Source organism: Heterodontus francisci, chromosome 4 (genome assembly GCF_036365525.1).
Source record: "Heterodontus francisci isolate sHetFra1 chromosome 4, sHetFra1.hap1, whole genome shotgun sequence".
Classification (NCBI taxonomy): domain Eukaryota; kingdom Metazoa; phylum Chordata; class Chondrichthyes; order Heterodontiformes; family Heterodontidae; genus Heterodontus; species Heterodontus francisci.
In genome coordinates this window covers 187,759,557-187,778,860 of record NC_090374.1, presented here as the reverse complement: position 1 = coordinate 187,778,860, position 19,304 = coordinate 187,759,557, and the positions used below count along the sequence as shown (strand labels likewise).

Below are 19,304 nucleotides of genomic sequence, written 5' to 3'. Positions count from 1 at the left end.
GAGATAATTGACCAGAAATCTGTTTTTTGTGATATTGGTTAGGGATAAATGTTGGCCAGAACACTGGGAGAACTCTGTTGTCCTTCACATTGTGCCATGGGATCTCTTATGACTTCCTAAGAGGACAGATAGGGAATCAGTTTCATGTCTCTTCGGAAGGATGGCACTACCTACAGTGCAGCACTTTCCCATTGGGGTTTCACCCTGGTTTATGTACTTAACGTCCCAGGAATAGGGCTTCAAGCCACAACATTCAGTCAGAGTCAGTGATAAGAGTCCTGCCTCTGAGCCAAGTTTGAGAGTGGGTAAAATATCTAGGAAGAAAGATTAATGGAGGGCAGAAAAGAGAACCAAGATGGTAATTCATTTACAAGTGATTTTTTCATCATTGACCAGATTGGTCCATAATGTTTTGTGGTTGGCATGAACCAATGTAAGATTTGATTGGTCCACCGTGTCACATGGTTACCATTTATCAGACAAAAAAGTTGAATTCCTAACTCACAGTGCAATAATTCTTCAATATTACAGACACAAAGGGGGCAATTTTCACTTCACTTTCACTGTCTGGGCAGTAATCTGACAAAACAGATCTCCCAACCCTTATAGAACCTGCCTGAAATTAATCAATGCAAAACAGGTGGGTTTTACAATGGGCAGGTGATCTCTTCCACCAGATTGTCACCCTGGTGCAGAAGGTAAAAATTACATCTAAAATTTGTAAGTCTCTTCACAGATTCTGTTCAAGGCTCTTTGCAGTCCATGGATGGGGTCATTGTTATCTTCCACTTGGGACAGAAAACAAGCAGTATCAGAGAGGCCTGATTTATCTTTCCCTTGAAATCATTGGATAGGAATATTAAGAGGCGTACATAACAGTTGGCCATTACTACCTGTTTTCTGCCACTGTCGGAAGTTAATATTATCCCAAGGAATTTTGACCAATTTGGAGTAGACCGTGTTTTGCAATGTTATGAAATTTGTTCACGACAGAAAACTCTATGGCTGGCTTACTAAACAAAAGCGCTAAACTGCATTCAGGATTAATGGAAAGTTTAGCAGATGGGCTAAGAAATATGGAAGGATTTTTTCAGTTGCACAAGTGAAAGATAATGCGTACTAGAACAGGAAATGGATATAATGAAAACTTAAAATTGAGCCAAGATGGAAGGGGGAAAGGATATAATTGTTATTAACAGAAAAATTGTTACTTTGCATTTTTAGGTGTGCTACTGGGAATGTAATTTCAATGTCACTGTATAAAAGAATTATTAACATTTTTACATTGGGCTGAATTCTATAAGCTCACTGCCGAAATCAGTGGCAGGCGAAAATAATGGCGGGCCGCATGCCAAAGTGCCGCCACGATTCCAAGCGCGGAAGCTCATTTAAATAGCCGGGGTGTGCCGCCCCCTTGATCACGTGGAGGGGGCGGGTTGTCTGCCCCTGACAATGGCGTAAGCTGCTTGTGCGCAGGCACTGACGCCATTTTTAAAGGGCTGTTAGCCCTACCGGCCAATTTAAATATTTAAAGAAATATTTATTGAAATTAAATAAATACATCTTTTTTCCCCTTGCCCGCCCCAATAACAATTAATTGTTTGCTCTTTCCCCCCCGAAACACTTAGCTTTACCATCTGACCTTCCGCCCCCAACTAGACAAACGTTAAACTATAACCCCTCCCACCATCCCCTACACCCATGATGCTATTTTGACCTTCCCCGCCCCCCACTGAGAAACTTAGTCCTCGCCCCTCCCCACCAGTGTTGCGCCTCATTTCCCTGGACGGGGATCCCTAGGCGTGACAGTGCTGGCCGCCAGGGTGATGATCGCAGCAGGACGTTAGGAGGTGACGGGAGAGTAATTAATTCAGGTATTTTAACATTTAAATATTTAAATTGCGGTTCTGTCGTCAAGTGGCAGGGGACTACCACAAGGCCTCGCCGCTGCCGGCAATATCGGGCCAGGTCATGCTGGCGTCAAGGTCCGTGGTGGGCCTCAGCCGGGGCCATCTTCAGGCTGCCCCCGCCACGGATCTCGACGTTGAGGGCTCTATAGAATCCAGTCTATTATTTTTTCCAGAAGTGTGTTCAGATGATTTGCAATTTACTTAGCTTAATCCATTGCTCTCAATTATTTTCAATAATTTCAATTATAACTCTGCTTGATTGTAATTTTTTTCTTTTTTCTGTTCAGCACAAACAATGGCACTAACTCAGGCTCGATTAATGCGCGCTGGGAAACTTACAGCCGCTCTTGGAGATGAACAAATTCGCTGGCAAGAGAGCATAGTTCTGTTTGAACAGGAAATATCAAATATAATTGGAAATGTCTTCATTGCAGCAGCTTGTGTTGCATATTATGGAGCCTTTACTTCTAAGTACCGACAGTTGGTATGTCATGGTCCTGTCAACACAATTTAATCACTGAAGTGCAGGAAATCCTGAATCTACCAGGAGCAAATTAGAGAGTTTTCTTTTGATATGCGTTACGTACCATGAAATTATGTAGAAGTTTTTCAGCTTTCCGCATATTCAACTAAATCATCTGAGTGGTGGCAAGACGTTCCTTTCCACATCCTGGTTAGTTGCTGGCCAAGGTGCAATATTGTTGCCTATGGAGCTGGCAGTGAGCTAGATTTCTACCTTTACAAGTATGGATGGTGGACTAAAGGAGCTAAATTATTATCATTTGCTGAGGTTGAAAAATACATTGCAGCAAATAGATATTAGATTCGATTCAAGCTGCAGACACTACATTAGATGAAGTTGGCGGTTGTTTAATATTATTGTGTGATGAACTCTGCAGCAGTTCAGTATTAAATCGCTGAATTCTACAGTTATCGACCTTCAGTTTATTTCTGAAAGTAGTAACTTGAGGCAAATTTTGCCTTAATTTATTAGTGGCTTGTAGGAATGCTACATGTCGAGTTAAATATATTACCATCAAATTATTAATTTTATTTGCAATCAAGTAAGTATTGTTTTAATAACCTGAGAGCAACCACATGGATATTGCGATATTTCAATAGTGCCTTAGAAATATTTCAACAGTTACTTCAAAAGAAAATTATTGATCTGGTATCTCTTGGAGAAAACAATTGTAAATATTTAATTGTGGCTTCCTGCAGATGGTGTGATGCATCACACAACTTGTTTTCCAAGTACCATAGGGCTTTAAACAAACTCTGGATATATCTGATCAAATGTTATTCCTCAGCAGCCTGCTGACACTAGGGAATGGGGAGCTCAGAAGGTTGGGGGGTGTGTGTGTGGTGGGGGGAACACATCATTCAGACTCTCCCCCACACACTGTGGAGTTTTAACCCCACAGTGTGTTATTGACGTCAGCTATTGGTTCCCTGCCCAGTTGCCCAGCTTGATTGACAGCTCGGCTTTCAAGTCCTGCGGGGGTTGTGGGGGTGGGGGGGGGGGGGGGGAAGGTAGGAAGTCTCCGATGACGGATCAGAGGTCTCAGGGTCAGGGAGATCAGAGCCTGGTGATAGTAGGAGGAAGTTAGATGCCTCTGGGCAAAGGCCGTTGGTGGGGACGGGATGGCGTGGGGTGGGGTGGTGCTTCCCAGGCAGGCACCTGAATCCATGGGGTAAATGTGAAGGCACTTACCTTCTGAACCCACTAAGCCCTCGCTTTGAGGAAGCTGTCGGGTTCCTCTACACTCGGGAAGCTCAACCAACAGCAGTTAAATTTCAAAAGCTGAATGAGAATGAGGCTAACAGCCTCATTCGCATATTTAAAGGTTCTTGGATCAGGTTAGTGGCCCATCCACCTTCTGGCTTCACTTAAAGCCAAAAATGAACAGGTTGGAGGCAGATTTGGGTCAGGAAGCAGAATTCTGACATGTTAACCAGCATTTTCCCCTCACCCCCCACCCCCCCCCCCCCCCCACCTGACCCAAACCTGCTGTTTTTCCAGTTAAAATTCCACCCTGTGAGGGTGAATTAGTCTATGCCAGCAGTGTGAAGCAGGTTCGTAATGAATCAGCAGCCGATTTTTCACTGAAGTTCACAGAATAACAGTTCAAACTTTTTCGGAAACTCGTTTCCTAGGGCTGGATTTCACGTTGGGCGGACGGGAGCTGGCCACCGACGTAAGAGTTGGTGGCGAACCCGCTTCCACCTAGCCCAGGGATCCGTCCTGCATTTTATGGGTCCCCGGGCTTTAACTGTTCCGAGGTGCGACACCCCACTTGCTCGAGGGATGAAGTTCCACCTCATTGAGCTGCTGGCCAATCAGTGGGCCAGCAGCTCTTAGTCCCAGCAGTGCCACCGGGAGCGGTGGCCACTGCTGGGACTGCAGCCCAGCCAAGGACATGGAGTCAGGGGTCCAGGTAAGTTTGGGTTGCCTTGTCACGGATAATCGGTCGGGCCCCGGCGAGGCAAGGGTCGTCATTTGGGGGGAAGTGGGGGGCATCTTTGGTCCTGGGGGTGGTTGGGGAAGGGGGGAGGCCCTCAATTGGGCACCCTATGCGCAATTGTCAGGGCCCATCCCTGGGGCGCAACGAGGCTGCCAGCTTTTCCCAGGCAGGCTTTTCCAGCTCCAGTATGCCCACTTGCCATGCGTAAAATCCACGTAGAGGAGGGCGAAGGCCCTTAAGCGGCCGTTAATTGGCAACTTAAGGGCCTTGATTGGCCTGGGGCGGGCAGCCCGTTTTTCGCTCCCCCTGCCCTACGTAAAGTGGGGCTGAGGCGGGACTGGGTCGGGAAGGCCTCCCAGAGCCTCCCGCTCCATTTTACGCCACCCCCCTCCACCATCCGGCTCATTGGCATGGCGTAAAATTCTGGCCCCAGTTTCACTGTCACTTTTACTTGGTTAGAAATTTAAAAATTTTGGCAATATTTTCCATGTCAATGGAAAACAAAATCTGGCACGATGTATAACAGCATGCTAATTCACTATGAGCCCAATTCATGCTGCTGGCCCAGACCAGTTTTGTCCCCTATGTATATCTTTTTGGTTTGAGGGATCTTTTGCATCAAGTTTAAATATTTATAAAAGCCATATATAGTTATAAGTAACACAGAGTGTAAGTCTAAAATGCACCAGATTATTTTGCATTTTATATGCTGAAACTACTTTGGAAAACATGCTCCCTCAAAGAGTAGGAGAGTACTTAGCTGCTTAAGAAACCTGCAAGAATCCTGGTTATTATAAATATATATGTTGCGGTTTGATTTCTGATTCGTCACCAGATTGCTGCTGTGTGCAAGTGAAATGTATCTTTATTGTATGCAGAGACAGTTTCTTGTATTTCTGCTGATTTGCCAGTAAAAGGATAGTTTGATACATTGAGGCATTGACACTTATTGTCACTATTTCAAATTTGCAATTTAAGATTAAAGCACGCAAGTTAGACAATATGTACATTTTGATTATATATTTTTAAATTGCCACAAAATGCATTTCAAAAGTACTTATTCAACAAGAGCTTTCAAAATTGTATTTTGCTTGTTCTCTGTTATCTGACCTTCACATCTGGTTGTGAAATTTAGAGGGGGGAAGCCATTGAGGGATTTGATTACTCATCAGATGCAATCTGCCTAGAAATAAATTATCTGTTGTATCTAAAATGAATTGGTAACTCAATTCAGAAATAATATATTGGTCATAGCCTGTCAAGTGCCAGGGAAAGTCTGCATTTTAAATGGAGCTCAATTTATGTGTATCAAAATCCATTAAAACACAGAGGAATAAAATATAATATAATATAACATATAATGAATGGTGAAATGTGTTCAAGATGTTTTAGCTTTTATGATTTGAAGTCAAAAACAAAAACAAATTTTATAAGGTAGGTAGGATAATGAGCAGCATTTTCCCCTTTGTATATAATGGTGAGAATACGTCTATCCAATGAATTGATTTTCTTCCTTGGAGAGGATGCAGAGGAGATTTACTGGATGACACCAGGGATGAGGGACTTCAGTTATGTGGAGAAGCAGAGAAGGTTATGCAGAGATTTAATAGAGATGTTCAAAATTATGAAAGATTTTGATGGATTAAGTAAGGAAGAACTCTTTCCACTGACAAAATGGGTTTGTACTCAGAGGACACATATTTAAGACAATTAGCAAAAAAGCCTGAGGAGAGTTGAGGAGATTTTTTTTTTTACGCAGCGAGTTGTTATGATCTGGAAAGCACTGCTTCATATGCTGATAGAAGCAGATTCAGTACTTCCAATGGGAATTGCATATATCCTTGAAAATGAAAAATTTGCAGGACTATGGGGAAAAAAGCAAGGGAGTGGCAGTAAATGGATAGCACTTTCAAAGAGCCGGCACAGGAACTATGGGTTGAATGGCCTCCCTTTGTTCTGTGTAAGATTCTATAATTGTAGACATGTTTTGCTGGGGAGATGATTTGAAAGCCTGGCATTGGTACCATTATTGCAAGGTGGAGAATCATACTAATCATGAGGCCACTTCTGCCAAAACGACTCTGTATTACTGCAAGCAAGAAAATAAATCCATGTTTTCTCCCAATTCTTGCATTATGATTATCAGTTAATTGCAACACATTGATCCAGATTTTGCAGTAAATAATATGCCGAGGATAGCAGTGCTCACAGTTAATAAAGAATAACTCGGTCAGCAATGTCCAGCGACCGCACATGTGCAATTAAACATGGAAATCAGGAAGTTGCTGTCAGAGTTACCCTTCTGCTCCAGAAGCCTCACTATACCAGTATTTCACTGTAAACCTCAGCATTCAAATATATGGAAGGGTGTGCAGTTGAGGTACTTATGTAATAAATGCCCACAAAACACGACACAGAAAGTCAGGGCTTGGCCATTTTAATGTTGTGTTAAGTCTTAATTACTGCCGAAAAACCTCTTTGCTACTAAAAATTAACTTTCATAAGTTTGGAGTCTCATTCCTTCAGATTTTCCTTTATTGTTAAAGATATAAAAAAGAAGAAATTTAAATAAAACATTAAAAAAACCTTTTTCTCTCCATCTCTCTTATCCCTCTCACTTAATCCCATCTTTCTTTCCCTCTCTTTATTTTAGTTTCTGTACATGATTTGATTTTGAATTAAATATTCTGATTGACACTTCCTTATTTGAACTCTGCACGTTTCATTAAGAATTCTTCAATCTGATTGGTTAAGGAGATACACTGCTTGCCCTGTTCACACAGGTCTGAAATCCCCTGTCAGAGGGTGCCACACTGGAATGGATTTCTAATCACCAAAAGATCCATTGCAAAATCTCAAAGAAAATCTATGGGCAAATGTAAGTGCACTGCACAGCTGCCGCCATTTGTTCACCACTGACCATCTTGTTGTTAAAGGTTGAATTGGGAGGGTGCTGTACTTTGGAAAGCTTGTTTCTGCTTGCAATTTTTGTCAAGCTGAGTTTCCCATCTCAGCCATGGGAAGATACTAAATGGAAATCAAGTACTTCCTCACAGGGAAGGAGGGGAAATCACTCTGGGCCATTCTTGCATCCCCTATTGGTTGCCAATTTTAGACTGATAGTCACAGAAACTTTAAAATAAGTTTCCTGTTGCCTTCTTCACCAGGGAGAATGCATGGGATGAAAAAGAACTTATAAAAAGGAATACGGAGGAATAGTTACATTAACACCAATTGGTTTATTAGTCCGAAAGTCCTAATGCTTTCTATCCTTAAACAGCATCAATTTCTATGGAATTAAGAGCTTCCCTTGTGATGGCCTTCTTTTACTTATTAGGTGTATTCTAAAATATTAAGCATTATTTATTTTAATAACAAAGGCAATGTGATAGGATCTCGGCTAATGTTCCAAAGACATGAGCTCAAATCCCACCATGGCAGCAGGGGAATATAAAATCATAAGGACATAAGAAATGGAGTAGGTCATTCGACCCCTTGAGCCTGCACTGCCATTTAATAAAGTCATAGCTGATCTAAAGGTGGCCACAATTCCACTTTCCTGCCTTCCCCTCATAAGCATTGAATCGCTTGTTGATCAAAAATCTGTCTAACTCAAGTTTCAAATTATTGGATGATTCAGCCCCCACTGCTGTCTGGGGAAAAGAATTCTGAAGATTAACGACCTTCTGAGTGAAGAAATCCTTCCTAATCTCTGTCTTATTGGGAGACCCTTATTTTTAAACTGTGCTGCCTAGTTCTTGATTCCCCCACAAAGGGAAACATCCTGTCAGCATCTACCCTGTCAAGCCCCTCAGAATCTTATATGTTTCAATAAGATCAACTCTCATTCTTCTGAACTCCAATGAGTTTTGGCCCAAACTGCTCAACTTTTTCTCATAAGACAACCCCTTTATCCCAGGAATCAGCGCAGTGAACCTTGTCTGAACTGCTTCCAACGCAAGTACATCCCTCCTTAACTAAGGAAACCAAAATTGTACACAGTACTCTAGGTGCAATCTCACCAATGCCCTGTATAGTTGTAGCAAGACTTCCCTATTTTTATACACCATCTGCCTTGCAATAAAGGCCAACATTCCATTTGCTAATTATTTGCTGTACCTGCTTGCTAACTTTTTGTGATTCATTTATAAGGATATGCTGATACCTCTGTACCACAGGATTCTGCAGTCTCTCTCCATTTAAATAATATTGTGTTTTTCTATTCTTCCCTCCAAAGTGGACAACTTCTCATTTTTCAACATTATACTCCATCTGCCAAATTTTTGCCCATTTACCTAACCTTTCTATATCCCTTTGCAAACTCTTTGTGTCATGCTCACAACTTGCTTTCCTATCTATCTTTGTATCGTCAGCAAATTTGACAATACACTTGGTCCTTCAAGCAGTGGCAGAGTGGTAATGTCACTGGACTAATAATCCAGAGGCTCAGGCTGGAGCTCTGGGGCATGGGTTTGATTCCCAGCATGGTAGATGGTAAAATTTGAATTCAATTAATAAATCTGGAATTAGAAAGCTAGTCTAATGAAACCATTGTCGATTGTTTTAAAAACTCATCTGGTTCATTCATGTCCTTTAGGGAAGGAAATCTGCTGGCTTACCTGTGATTCCAAACCCACAGCAATGTGGTTGACTCTTAAATGCCCTCTGAAATGGCAAGTAGGGATGGGCAATAAATGCTGGCCTTGCCAGCTGCACCCACATCCCACAACAAATTTTAAAAAGTCATTAATGTAGATTGTAAATAGTTGAGGCCGCAGCACTGATCCCTGTGGCACTACACTAATTGCAGTTTGTCAACCTGAAAATGCTGTATTTATCCCAACTCTCTGTTTCCTGTTAGCCAATCCTCTATCCATGCTGATATATTACCCCCATCACCATGAGCTCTTATCTTGTCTAGTAACCTTTTATGTGGCACCTTACTGAATGCCTTTTGGAAATCCAAACAAACTACATCTACTGGTTTCCCTTTATCCACCATACTTGTTACATCCTCAAAGAACGCTATTTTCCTTTCATAACATATTGACTCTGCCTAATTGCATTATGATTTTCTAAATGTCCTGCTATTACTTTCTTAAGAATGGATTTTAGCATTTTCCCAATGACCGATGTTAGGCTAACTGGCCTTTAGTTTCCTGCTTTCTGTCTCCCTTCTTTTTTGAATAGAGTTGTTACATGTGTGGTTTTCCTTTCAGCAGGGACCTTTCTAAAGTCCAGGGAATTTTGGAAGATTATAAACAATGCATCCATTGTCTCTGCAGCCATTTCTTTTAAGACCCTAGGATACAGTCTTTTGTCCCATTAGTTTTCCTCGTATTTTTTCACTTGTGATAGTGATTTTTTTAAGTTCCTCGCTCCCTTTTGCCCCTTGATTTTCTACTATTCTTGGGATGCTTTTTGTGTCTTCTATTGTGAAGACAAATACAAAACACTTGTTCAAAGTTTCTGCCATTTCCTTGTTTCCCATTATTACTGCCCCAGTCTTGTCCTCTATTTAACTTAAATTTGTTTAATTAAATAAATCTGCAATAAAAAGCTAGTATCAGTTATAGTGACCATGAAATTACCAGACTGTCATGAAAACCCAATTGGCTCACTGATGTTCTTTAGGAAAGAAAGTCTATCATCCTTTTGCCATCTGGTCTATATTTGATTCCAGACCAATAGTAAAGTGGTTGACTTTTAATTGCCCTCTGAAATAGCCTAGCAAACCACTCAGTTGTATAGGGAAGGGCAATAAATGCTGTACATACCAGTGATGCCCGCATCCCGTGAATGAATTTTTAAAAAAGGATCCATGTGGATAGAGATAACAGATAAAAATGGATCAATTACACTTATCGGGGTAGTCTACAGATCACCTAATAGTGGAAGGGAAGTGGGGGAAGAAATTTGCAAGCAAATTAGGGAAATGAGTAACAAAATATAGAATAATAATCACGGAGGAGTTCAACTACCCCAAAATTAATTAGCCAGAAGAGGTAGGTAATGTGGATAAGAGAATGGAGTCCCAGTATATAAGAAGCACAAGATGGGATAATTTGCTGCTGGATCTGGTAATGGGAATGGACCAGAGCAGATAAGAGAAGTAGAAGTAGAGGAACATCTAGACAGTAGTGGCCACAATGTATGGTTAGGATAATAATTGAGAAGGGCATAAGCACAACAAAGACTGGACTAATAGATTGGAGAAAAGCTGATTTTAAGGGGCTGAGAATAGAACTTGGGAAATTAAAATGGGCAACTGTATTGGCAAACAGTGATGTAGAACAGCAATGAGAAATATTTAAAATGGTGTTCAACAGAGCCCATGAAAAATATATTCTGCTAAAAAACAAGAACAAACTATACGCTATTGAGACACCATGGATGAATAAAGAGAAAAGGAAATAATTGAGGGGAAGGAAAGGGACATACATTATTTACATGGAGAGCAGAGGAGAACAAGACGGGAGGATATGAAGAAACCAGGAGAGTAGTCAAAAAAAAGGAAGGCAAAGAGCAACTATGAAATTAAAATATCAAGGAACATAAAACAAAATAGTGAAAGAGAGGCACATAAATAAAAAGAAAGAAAAATTAGTAATTATTTTGCTTCAGTATTTATCAGGAAGACTGATCAAGTGGACATGACATCGGAAGATGAGATTAGAAATAATATAACAGCATTTAAAATAAGAAGAGGAGAACTCTTAAATAAATTAATCAAAATCAAAGAGAATAAAATTGGTCCAGATGAATGGCATTCACGCATTTTCAAAGAATCTAGGGAAGAGACAGCAGAGGCACTGTTCATTAATAATTCATTAGAAAAAGTTGTAATGCCAGAAGACTGGCAGATAGCTAATATTATACCTATGTTTAAGAAGGGAGCTAGAACATGCCCAGGGGACTGTAGACCAGTCAGCTTAACATTGGTAGTAGGAAAAATAATGGGCTGAATTTTGTCGCTGTGTGGCAATTCCGCTGTCGGGATGAATTCTGGATTGGAATCCCGGAAGAGTGAGTGGCGGGACATCAGGCGCAATTCTTCAGAAGGTGGCAAATTAAAAAGTCGCCTCCTGGAGTGCCGTCCAATTAGTGACAACGGGCTGGCATCTGACACGGGAGGGATAATCAGAGTTGTCGAAGGGAAGGGTGGCCAGCAGTCCCACTAAGTATGGTGTGCACTACTCAAGTAAATGGAGAGGTAGAGGTTGCCACAAAATGGAGCTGCACTACTAATGCTGAAAGCAGCACACAAATCCTAACACCCAAGGTATCAGGTGGATCCATCTCAGGGAAAACACTTCCACTTGAAAGTATTTGTCTGCAGATGTACTAAATAAAACCTAAAATAAAAGCAAAATACTGCGGATGCTGGAAATCTGAAATAAAAACAGGAAATGCTGGAAATACTCAGCAGGTCTGGCAGCATCTGTGGAGAGAGAAGCAGAGTTAACGTTTCAGGTCAGTGACCATTCTTCAGAACCGTTCAGAACTGAAGAAGGGTCACTGACCTGAAACATTAACTCTGCTTCTCTCTCCACAGATGCTGCCAGACCTGCTGAATAAAACCTATATGCTCATTTAAGTCTGCATAGAGTTTTATGGTGCTCTGATCTTCCGTTGTGCTCTCGCCTCCTGTGAGGAGACGAGCTGCAGACACACCAGGGATCCTGCGCGCCTCCGTCAAAGTGCTGTTACCCTAGGAAAATGCTAGTTAATTGGTCATGTAATGGATTTAATTGGTTTCCCACTGTTGCTAAAGGAGAAAATCTCTAAAGGTTGTGACAGAAGTCAATAAGGCCATAACAAAAGCAAACCAAGCACTAGGTTTTATTTCTAGAAGGATAGAATTGAAAAATAGAGAAGTTTTGCAAAATTTGTAATGACGCTTTGTTAGACCACACTTGGAATATTGCAGTTATGGTTGCCATATTATAAAAATGACATAGAGCGACACTGGGGAGGGTGCAGAAAAGATTTACAATGATGATACCAGAACTGCGAGGTTATACCTATCAGGAAAGAGTGAACAGGCTGTGTCCCTTTTCTCTTGGCAATTAAATAATCTTTGCAAAGAACCAGGAAAATATGTTCATATTCTAGCTGCATTGCCAACTCGAAATATTATACCAATAACTATGATCAGCAGCTGCAGAAGCAAAGTGTTCGTGAACATGTGTCGATGTGTAATAGATGAAAAACTATGACAACAGCACAGATTTCCTCACTAGTCCTACATTGGTTTTCAAACATGTGCAAGACAAACCTTGCAGCCAGAAGTTAGAGCAGTTACACGGTGGAGTCATCGTTGCATTTAAAGGAACGAGGATGGCAGAGGGGTGCTCCAGGATGGCCCCACAGTTCAACAAAGCCTCCCTGCTCACTCTCCTCCAGGCTGTGCGGGCAAGGCAGGAGATCCTTTTCCCCAACGATGGTGATAAGAGGCCCTCCTGGCTGAACAAGGCAGTCTGGCTGGAGATGGCAGCGGAGGTGAGTAGCTGTGGAGCCATCTGGCGTCAAAGCGTCCGATGCCAGAAGATGAATGAGCACTCCCCCAGCCAGTCGGGGCCCTCCAGGCCTCGTGCGCACAGGGTACGAGCGCAAAAATCATCCACAGCCAAAAGGCAATCAGATCAGCAGCCTTCCTCCAGTCAGGCTGCTAGCGCAGAGGTTGCACTGAGAAGGGGCATTCGCAAGCGTTTACAGAAAAGACAATGACATATGGGAATGCACGGGTGTCACACAAATGTAAATACATTTCTCACTAAATGTTCCTCACCAACATGTGTGTCCTTTTCTCTGTGTGAATGATGTGTGCCAGAATGTAGTGCCAATGTCACATCCCTTTGCACCGTTGGCCTTCAGGATAGCCAACGTATGCAATAACATCATTACCATGCCACCATTACTCATGAGCGTCTCCAAGGATGCAGTGACATGGGCATTGGCTCAGTCAACTGCTGCCTCTAATCGTTTACACAGGGATGCTGCAGATGTAGTCCGGTGCTCTGACATCCGATGGCATATCATGTGGGGCCTGTAAATGCATGACGACCATAATGGCGAGCTCCCCTTGGGGGCTGCTGCTCATTACCGGGGGCCTCTATGTGGACCGCACCTGCCTGTTGATTTTGCCTCCGGTGCATACGGATCCTCAGGAGAAGCGGATCACATAATGTAGGATGAGCCAGACCCATTTCCATGTGATAAATAAAGTTGTTTCCTTCATTTATTCAAAGGTTCCTAACAGGGCAGGGATTGGTGTTGACGGGTACATCAGGTGCTTTCATGGATCAACTATGTGGCGTGGCATGACACTGCCCATCTTGGCTAACTCTCAGAGTGGCACAGCGTGACCACATCAAGATCCTACCAGCTGCATTGATTGCCCCCACCATCCCTATACCTTAACGCTCCTACCCTTTCTGGCACCCTTCCCTCACACAGGGTGACTACAGTGCCATTGCACCTTCACAAACACAAATAAACACAGAGGCTACACTGTTTACGGAAGGTGTCATAGAGTCATAGAGTTATACAGCACAGAAACAGGCTCTTCGGCCCACCGTGTCCATGCCGGCCATCAAGCCTATCTAATCTAATCCCATTTTCCAGCACTTGGCCTGCAGCCTTGTATGCTATGGCGTTTCAAGTGCTCATCTAAATACCTCTTAAATGTTGTGAGGGTCCCTGCCTCTTCAGGGAGTGTGTTCCAGATTCTGACCACCCTCTGGGTAAAAACTTTTTTCCTCAAATCCCCTCTAAATCTCCCGCTCTTTACCTTAAATCTTTGCCCCCTGAGGGTACACAGTACCTCTCTTCATGCCTTCAGAGCTTTCCCTCCAGTAATCCCAGACCCCCTCCTTCCTCCCTTTAAGAATGCAGAGCTGAGACCCCTGTAACTCTTCCACCCTCCTCCCTTCCAGAATGCAGAGTGAGACTCCTGTATATCTGGACTTATCTTCACTGTCTAGAACTCCTGCTTCTGATGTCCCGTCCAGTTTTCTGTTCGTGAACGGGATAGCACGTGATAGCCGCCCGTTCTACGTAAAATAAGGAAGTGCGGAGCATGAGGCGGCAGGATGCATTATCTGTAGGGATAAGTAGAGTTTTACATATTCTAATTGGGGTGCTGCTGCCGAGCGGCGGGCGACAGCGGCCGCACCGAGGTACCCCCGCTGCCGGTAATATGTGGCAGGCCTTTCTCCACATCGCGGGTCAAACAAAGAACAGTACAGCACAGGAACAGGCCATTCGGCCCTCCAAGCCTGCGCCAATCTTGATGCCTTTCGAAACTAAAACCTTCTGCACTTCCGGGGACCGTATCCCTCTATTCCCATCCTATTCATGTATTTATCAAGATGCCTCTTAAACGTCACTATCGTACCTGCTTCCACCACCTCCCCCAGCAGCAAGCTCCAGGCACTCACCACTCTCTGTGTAAACATCCCCTCTAAACTTTGCCCCGAGCATCCTTAAACCTATGTCCCCTAGTAACTGACTCTTCCACCCTGGGAAAAAGCTTCTGACTATCCACTCTGTCCATGCCACTCATAACTTTGTAAACCTCTATCATGTCGCCCCTCCACCTCCGTCGTTCCAGTGAAAACAATCCGAGTTTATCCAACCTCTCCTCATAGCTAATGCCCCCCAGACCAGGCAACATCCTGGTAAACCTCTTCTGTACCCTCTCCAAAGCCTCCATGTCCTTCTGGTAGTGTGGCGACCAGAATTGCACGCAATATTCTAAGTGTGGCCTAACTAAAGTTCTGTCCAGCTGCAGCATGACTTGCCAATTTTTATACTCTATGCCCCGACCGATGAAGGCAAGCATGCCGTATGCCTTCTTGACTACCTTATCCACCTGCGTTGCCACTTCCAGTGACCTGTGGACCTGTACGTCCAGATCTCTCTGCCTGTCAATACTCCAAAGGATTCTGCCATTTACTGTATACTTCCCACCTGTATTAGATCTTCCAAAATGCATTACCTCACATTTGTCCGGATTAAACTCCATCTCCCATTTCTCCGCCCAAAACACAATCAAGTTAGTGAGACACAACCTCCCATTCACAAAACCATGCTGCCTCTCGCAAATAAGTTCATTTGTTTCCAAATGGGAGTAAATCCTGTCCCGAAGAATCCTCTCTAATAATTTCCCTACCACTGACGTAAGGCTCACCGGCCTATAATTTCCTGGATTATCCTTGCTACCCTTCTTAAACAAAGGAACAACATTGGCTATTCTCCAGTCCTCTGGGACCTCACCTGTAGCCAATGAGGATACAAAGATTTCTGTCAAGGCCCCAGCAATTTCTTCCCTTGCCTCCCTCAGTATTCTGGGGTAGATCCCATCAGGCCCTGGGGACTTATCTACCTTAATGCTTTGCAAGATGCCCAATACCACCTCCTTTTTGATAACAACATGACCCAGACTATCTACACTCCCTTCCCTAGACTCATCATCCACCAAGTCCTTCTCTTTGGTGAATACTGACGCAAAGTACTCGTTTAGTACCTCGCCCATTTCCTCTGGCTCCACACATAGATTCCCTCCTCTGTCCTTGAGTGGGCCAGCCCTTTCCCTGGTTACCCTCTTGCTCTTTATACACGTATAAAAAGCCTTGGGATTCTCCTTAATCCTGTTTGCCAATGACTTTTCATAACCCCTTTTAGCCCTCCTGACTCCTTGCTTAAATTCCTTTCTAATGTCTTTATATTCCTCAAGGACTTCATCTGTTCCCAGCCTTCTAGCGCTTACGAATGCTTCCTTTTTCTTTTTGACTAGGCTCACAATATCCCTCGTTATCCAAGATTCCCGAAACTTGCCAAACGTATTCTTCTTTCTCACAGGAACATGCTGGTCCTGGATTCTAATCAACTGACGTTTGAAAGACTCACACATGCCAGATGTTGATTTACCCTCTCCCTGCAGAATTTTACCAGCCCCCATGCGGCATCCCGCGGTGTCGAGGGGCTGGTAAAATTCAGCCCTCTGTGTATTTTTGTGTCATGTCAAGGTTCTGTTCTGGATACCATACATGTTTGCTCACTACAAACCCAATATTCTAGTCTAACTTTTATGAAAACAAAGACTTTTCTGAAGCACTTCATGAAATTAATTCTGGTGCATTTTATTTTTCACTTGAATAGTTGTTGAATAATTAGAATGTATCTATCTTCGTTGTAAAAGAAATCCTATATGTAGAACTGTGTTTTGCAATTATCAATTACAGTTGTATTTTTTCTTTAAACAGCTGATAGATGACTGGATTAAAGGATGTACGGAACTGGAAATTCCTATCAGCCCAGATTTCAGTCTCATCAACATCTTAGGGGATGCATTTGAGATTCGTCAGTGGAACACTGATGGTCTACCCCGTGACAATGTTTCCACTGAGAATGGCATTCTTGTGAAGCGAGGTCATCGGTGGCCGCTGATGATTGATCCACAGGATCAGGTTAGAATACAGCTTAATAGAGCTTGTGGTAACAGATGATATACCTATACCTAAAGGTCACTGACCTGAAATGTTAACTCTGCTTCTCTCTCCTCACATGCTGCCAGACCTGCTGAGTATTTCCAGCATTTTTTGTTTGTATATGCCTATCATGGGTCTGGAATATTCTGTACTATGGTATTACTTTTCAAAAACAATTTTAGAAATTTCCCTTTTTCTAGGCATTGATGGCTGTAACTAGTAGCTAAAATCATAACTTAATTGCATTGTATAATGGGCTGTTTTAAAGATGCGTTGATATGCAACTAAAAATGCATTGCATATAAGCATGACTGGCTTTTGTCAATACTTATAGATGTCTCTCTTGTAAATTTACGTAGTTTTTTTCATTTTCAGTGGCATTGTACAATCATTATACAGGCAACTTATGTGGATTCTAGAAAAGATTAAGAACATTTTCTCATTCCAATCGGCTCTAACTATTGAGGAACAGTCCTTTTGTAGCATAATGTCAATTGTATGATTGTCTTGCTGCCCTTTTTAGCTGCTATAATGATATGACTGCACTAGCAATTGTATACAGGCAGGGAAGCTGTAATGTAACGCAACTTTCAAATAAACCTCTCCGAAAATATTAACTTGAGAGAAAAATAAAATAAACATGAATGCAGGAAAGACAACACCAGAATTGGAAAGTGAAGGACAGACAAATTGTCATGTCAGTTTAGAATCCAACCTAATTATTGTAATAACAGATGCACATCTCTACTGGCATTGAAAAAGTTTGACGATTTTTCCACAGAACAGATAGGAAAAAGTGTTCTGTTTAAGTGTTGGGTTTTGTGCACAAGATGCTTAAAAGATGATTAAAATTGTAATGATGTAGGCATTGAAGTAATTTTCCCAAAGACAAAAAAAGCACAATAAGCAATTTGTTAGTCTGTTTAGGTAATCAGTAATCACCTAATACCAATTTTATTGGCAAGTCTCTGGTTCTGTGTGCTCGACATGCCGACAGTCTGATTTTTAAATAGGATGCTGCTAGCAGAAACTTTTGATAGACTCGGAAGTTTAGGATGCTGCAGGGTAGTTAGAATGTATTTTATTGAAGTAAAGCAAGGTGGCTAACTGATCGAGAGAAACATATGTTCATTTTTTTATGTCGTTATGCAAAGATGTTATACTGATTGGATGAAGTGAGCCTGATCATAACTGCTATATGTTCACTTGATGTCTGTGAAATAACACAGCCTTACAATTCAGAGCTGGTTTCGTATTAACAAACATTTTCTTAGTCCACCTTCAAAAAGATTGGAGAGGTCATGGGGGAAATATGTGAAAGGCATGAAAATCCAGTTCATATCACAGGATTTTTACCCTTGCGCTATAGGAACACCACATTATTCCTCTTCAGCAGCACTCATCTCGTTTCCTGCTGACAAGATCACCTGAAGCAGCTGATCTGCCAATTCACAGCACTCCATCCACCCACCTGTAACTCTAGCCGCTGAACCTGTCAGAGATCTTAGACATCCTACACCCATCACAGGCCCTCTAGCTACAGAGTTGACTGCTAAAGGAAGTGCACAGTCACTTCCTGTTGGCTGCCTTTAAAGTGCTGTATTCATCCAGCTTTAAATTAAGTATAGAAGCTGTCTTTTTAAGTCTGCGACTGTGCTAGCGAGTAGCGCATTTACACACTATGGCTCCTTAAGAAGTTACATTTATATAGTACATTTCAGATGTTCCAAAGTGACTGAGAAAATGAAATAGTATTTTTAAGTGTGCTCACTATTGTAACAAAGGGAAATGCAGCACCCAAATTGCTCACATCAAGGTCCTGCAAACAGGAATGAGATAAACAAATCTGTTTAAATCTGTTTTAAGTGACACTGAATGAAGGAAATAATTGTTCAACAGCTCACCAGAGAGACCCCTTCCACCACTGTTCTTCAAATAGTGCCATGTGGCTTTTCTCATCACCTAAGAGAGCAGACTTGGCTTCAGTTTAACATCTTATCTGCTGGGCAGCACCTCCAACAGTGCAGCATTCCTTTATTACTGCATTGAAGTGTCAAATTAGATGACCTGCTTCAGTATCTGGCATGGGGCTTCAACCTATGACCTTCTGACTCAAGAGCTGAGAGAGCTACCTCCGAGCCATGGGTGATATTTTATTTTAAAATGCTAGCTCTATTGAGATTAATGCTGTGGAGGCAGCCTGGGAGATGCTGCATTTAGAATTCGGCTCTATATCTAGGGAGTTAATGCTAATAATCAAGGAGATGGATAATAAGAGTGTGAATAATCAAATTTCCACTATGTATAACATAGAGACTCCAAGGAGTTAAACAATTTACACAGTGTCCATGAAAACAGAAAATGCTGTAAATACTCAGCAAGGTAAACAGAATCTGTGGAGAGAGAAACAGAGTTAAGAGGGGAATTTTCCCAGG

The 19,304-nt window shown here is 42.3% G+C and overlaps 1 protein-coding gene across 3 annotated transcripts in view; it reads left to right on the top strand.

Moving 5' to 3' along the window:
• dnah6 (dynein, axonemal, heavy chain 6) overlaps positions 1 to 19,304 on the top strand; it is a 554,194-nt gene that overhangs the window by 341,436 nt on the left and 193,454 nt on the right. For all 3 annotated transcript variants that reach the window (XM_068030693.1, XM_068030691.1, XM_068030692.1), the window contains 2 exons: positions 2,198 to 2,394; positions 16,645 to 16,848. In XM_068030693.1, the coding sequence (XP_067886794.1) occupies positions 2,198 to 2,394; positions 16,645 to 16,848 (401 nt within the window). The remainder of the gene's footprint in view (positions 1 to 2,197; positions 2,395 to 16,644; positions 16,849 to 19,304) is intronic.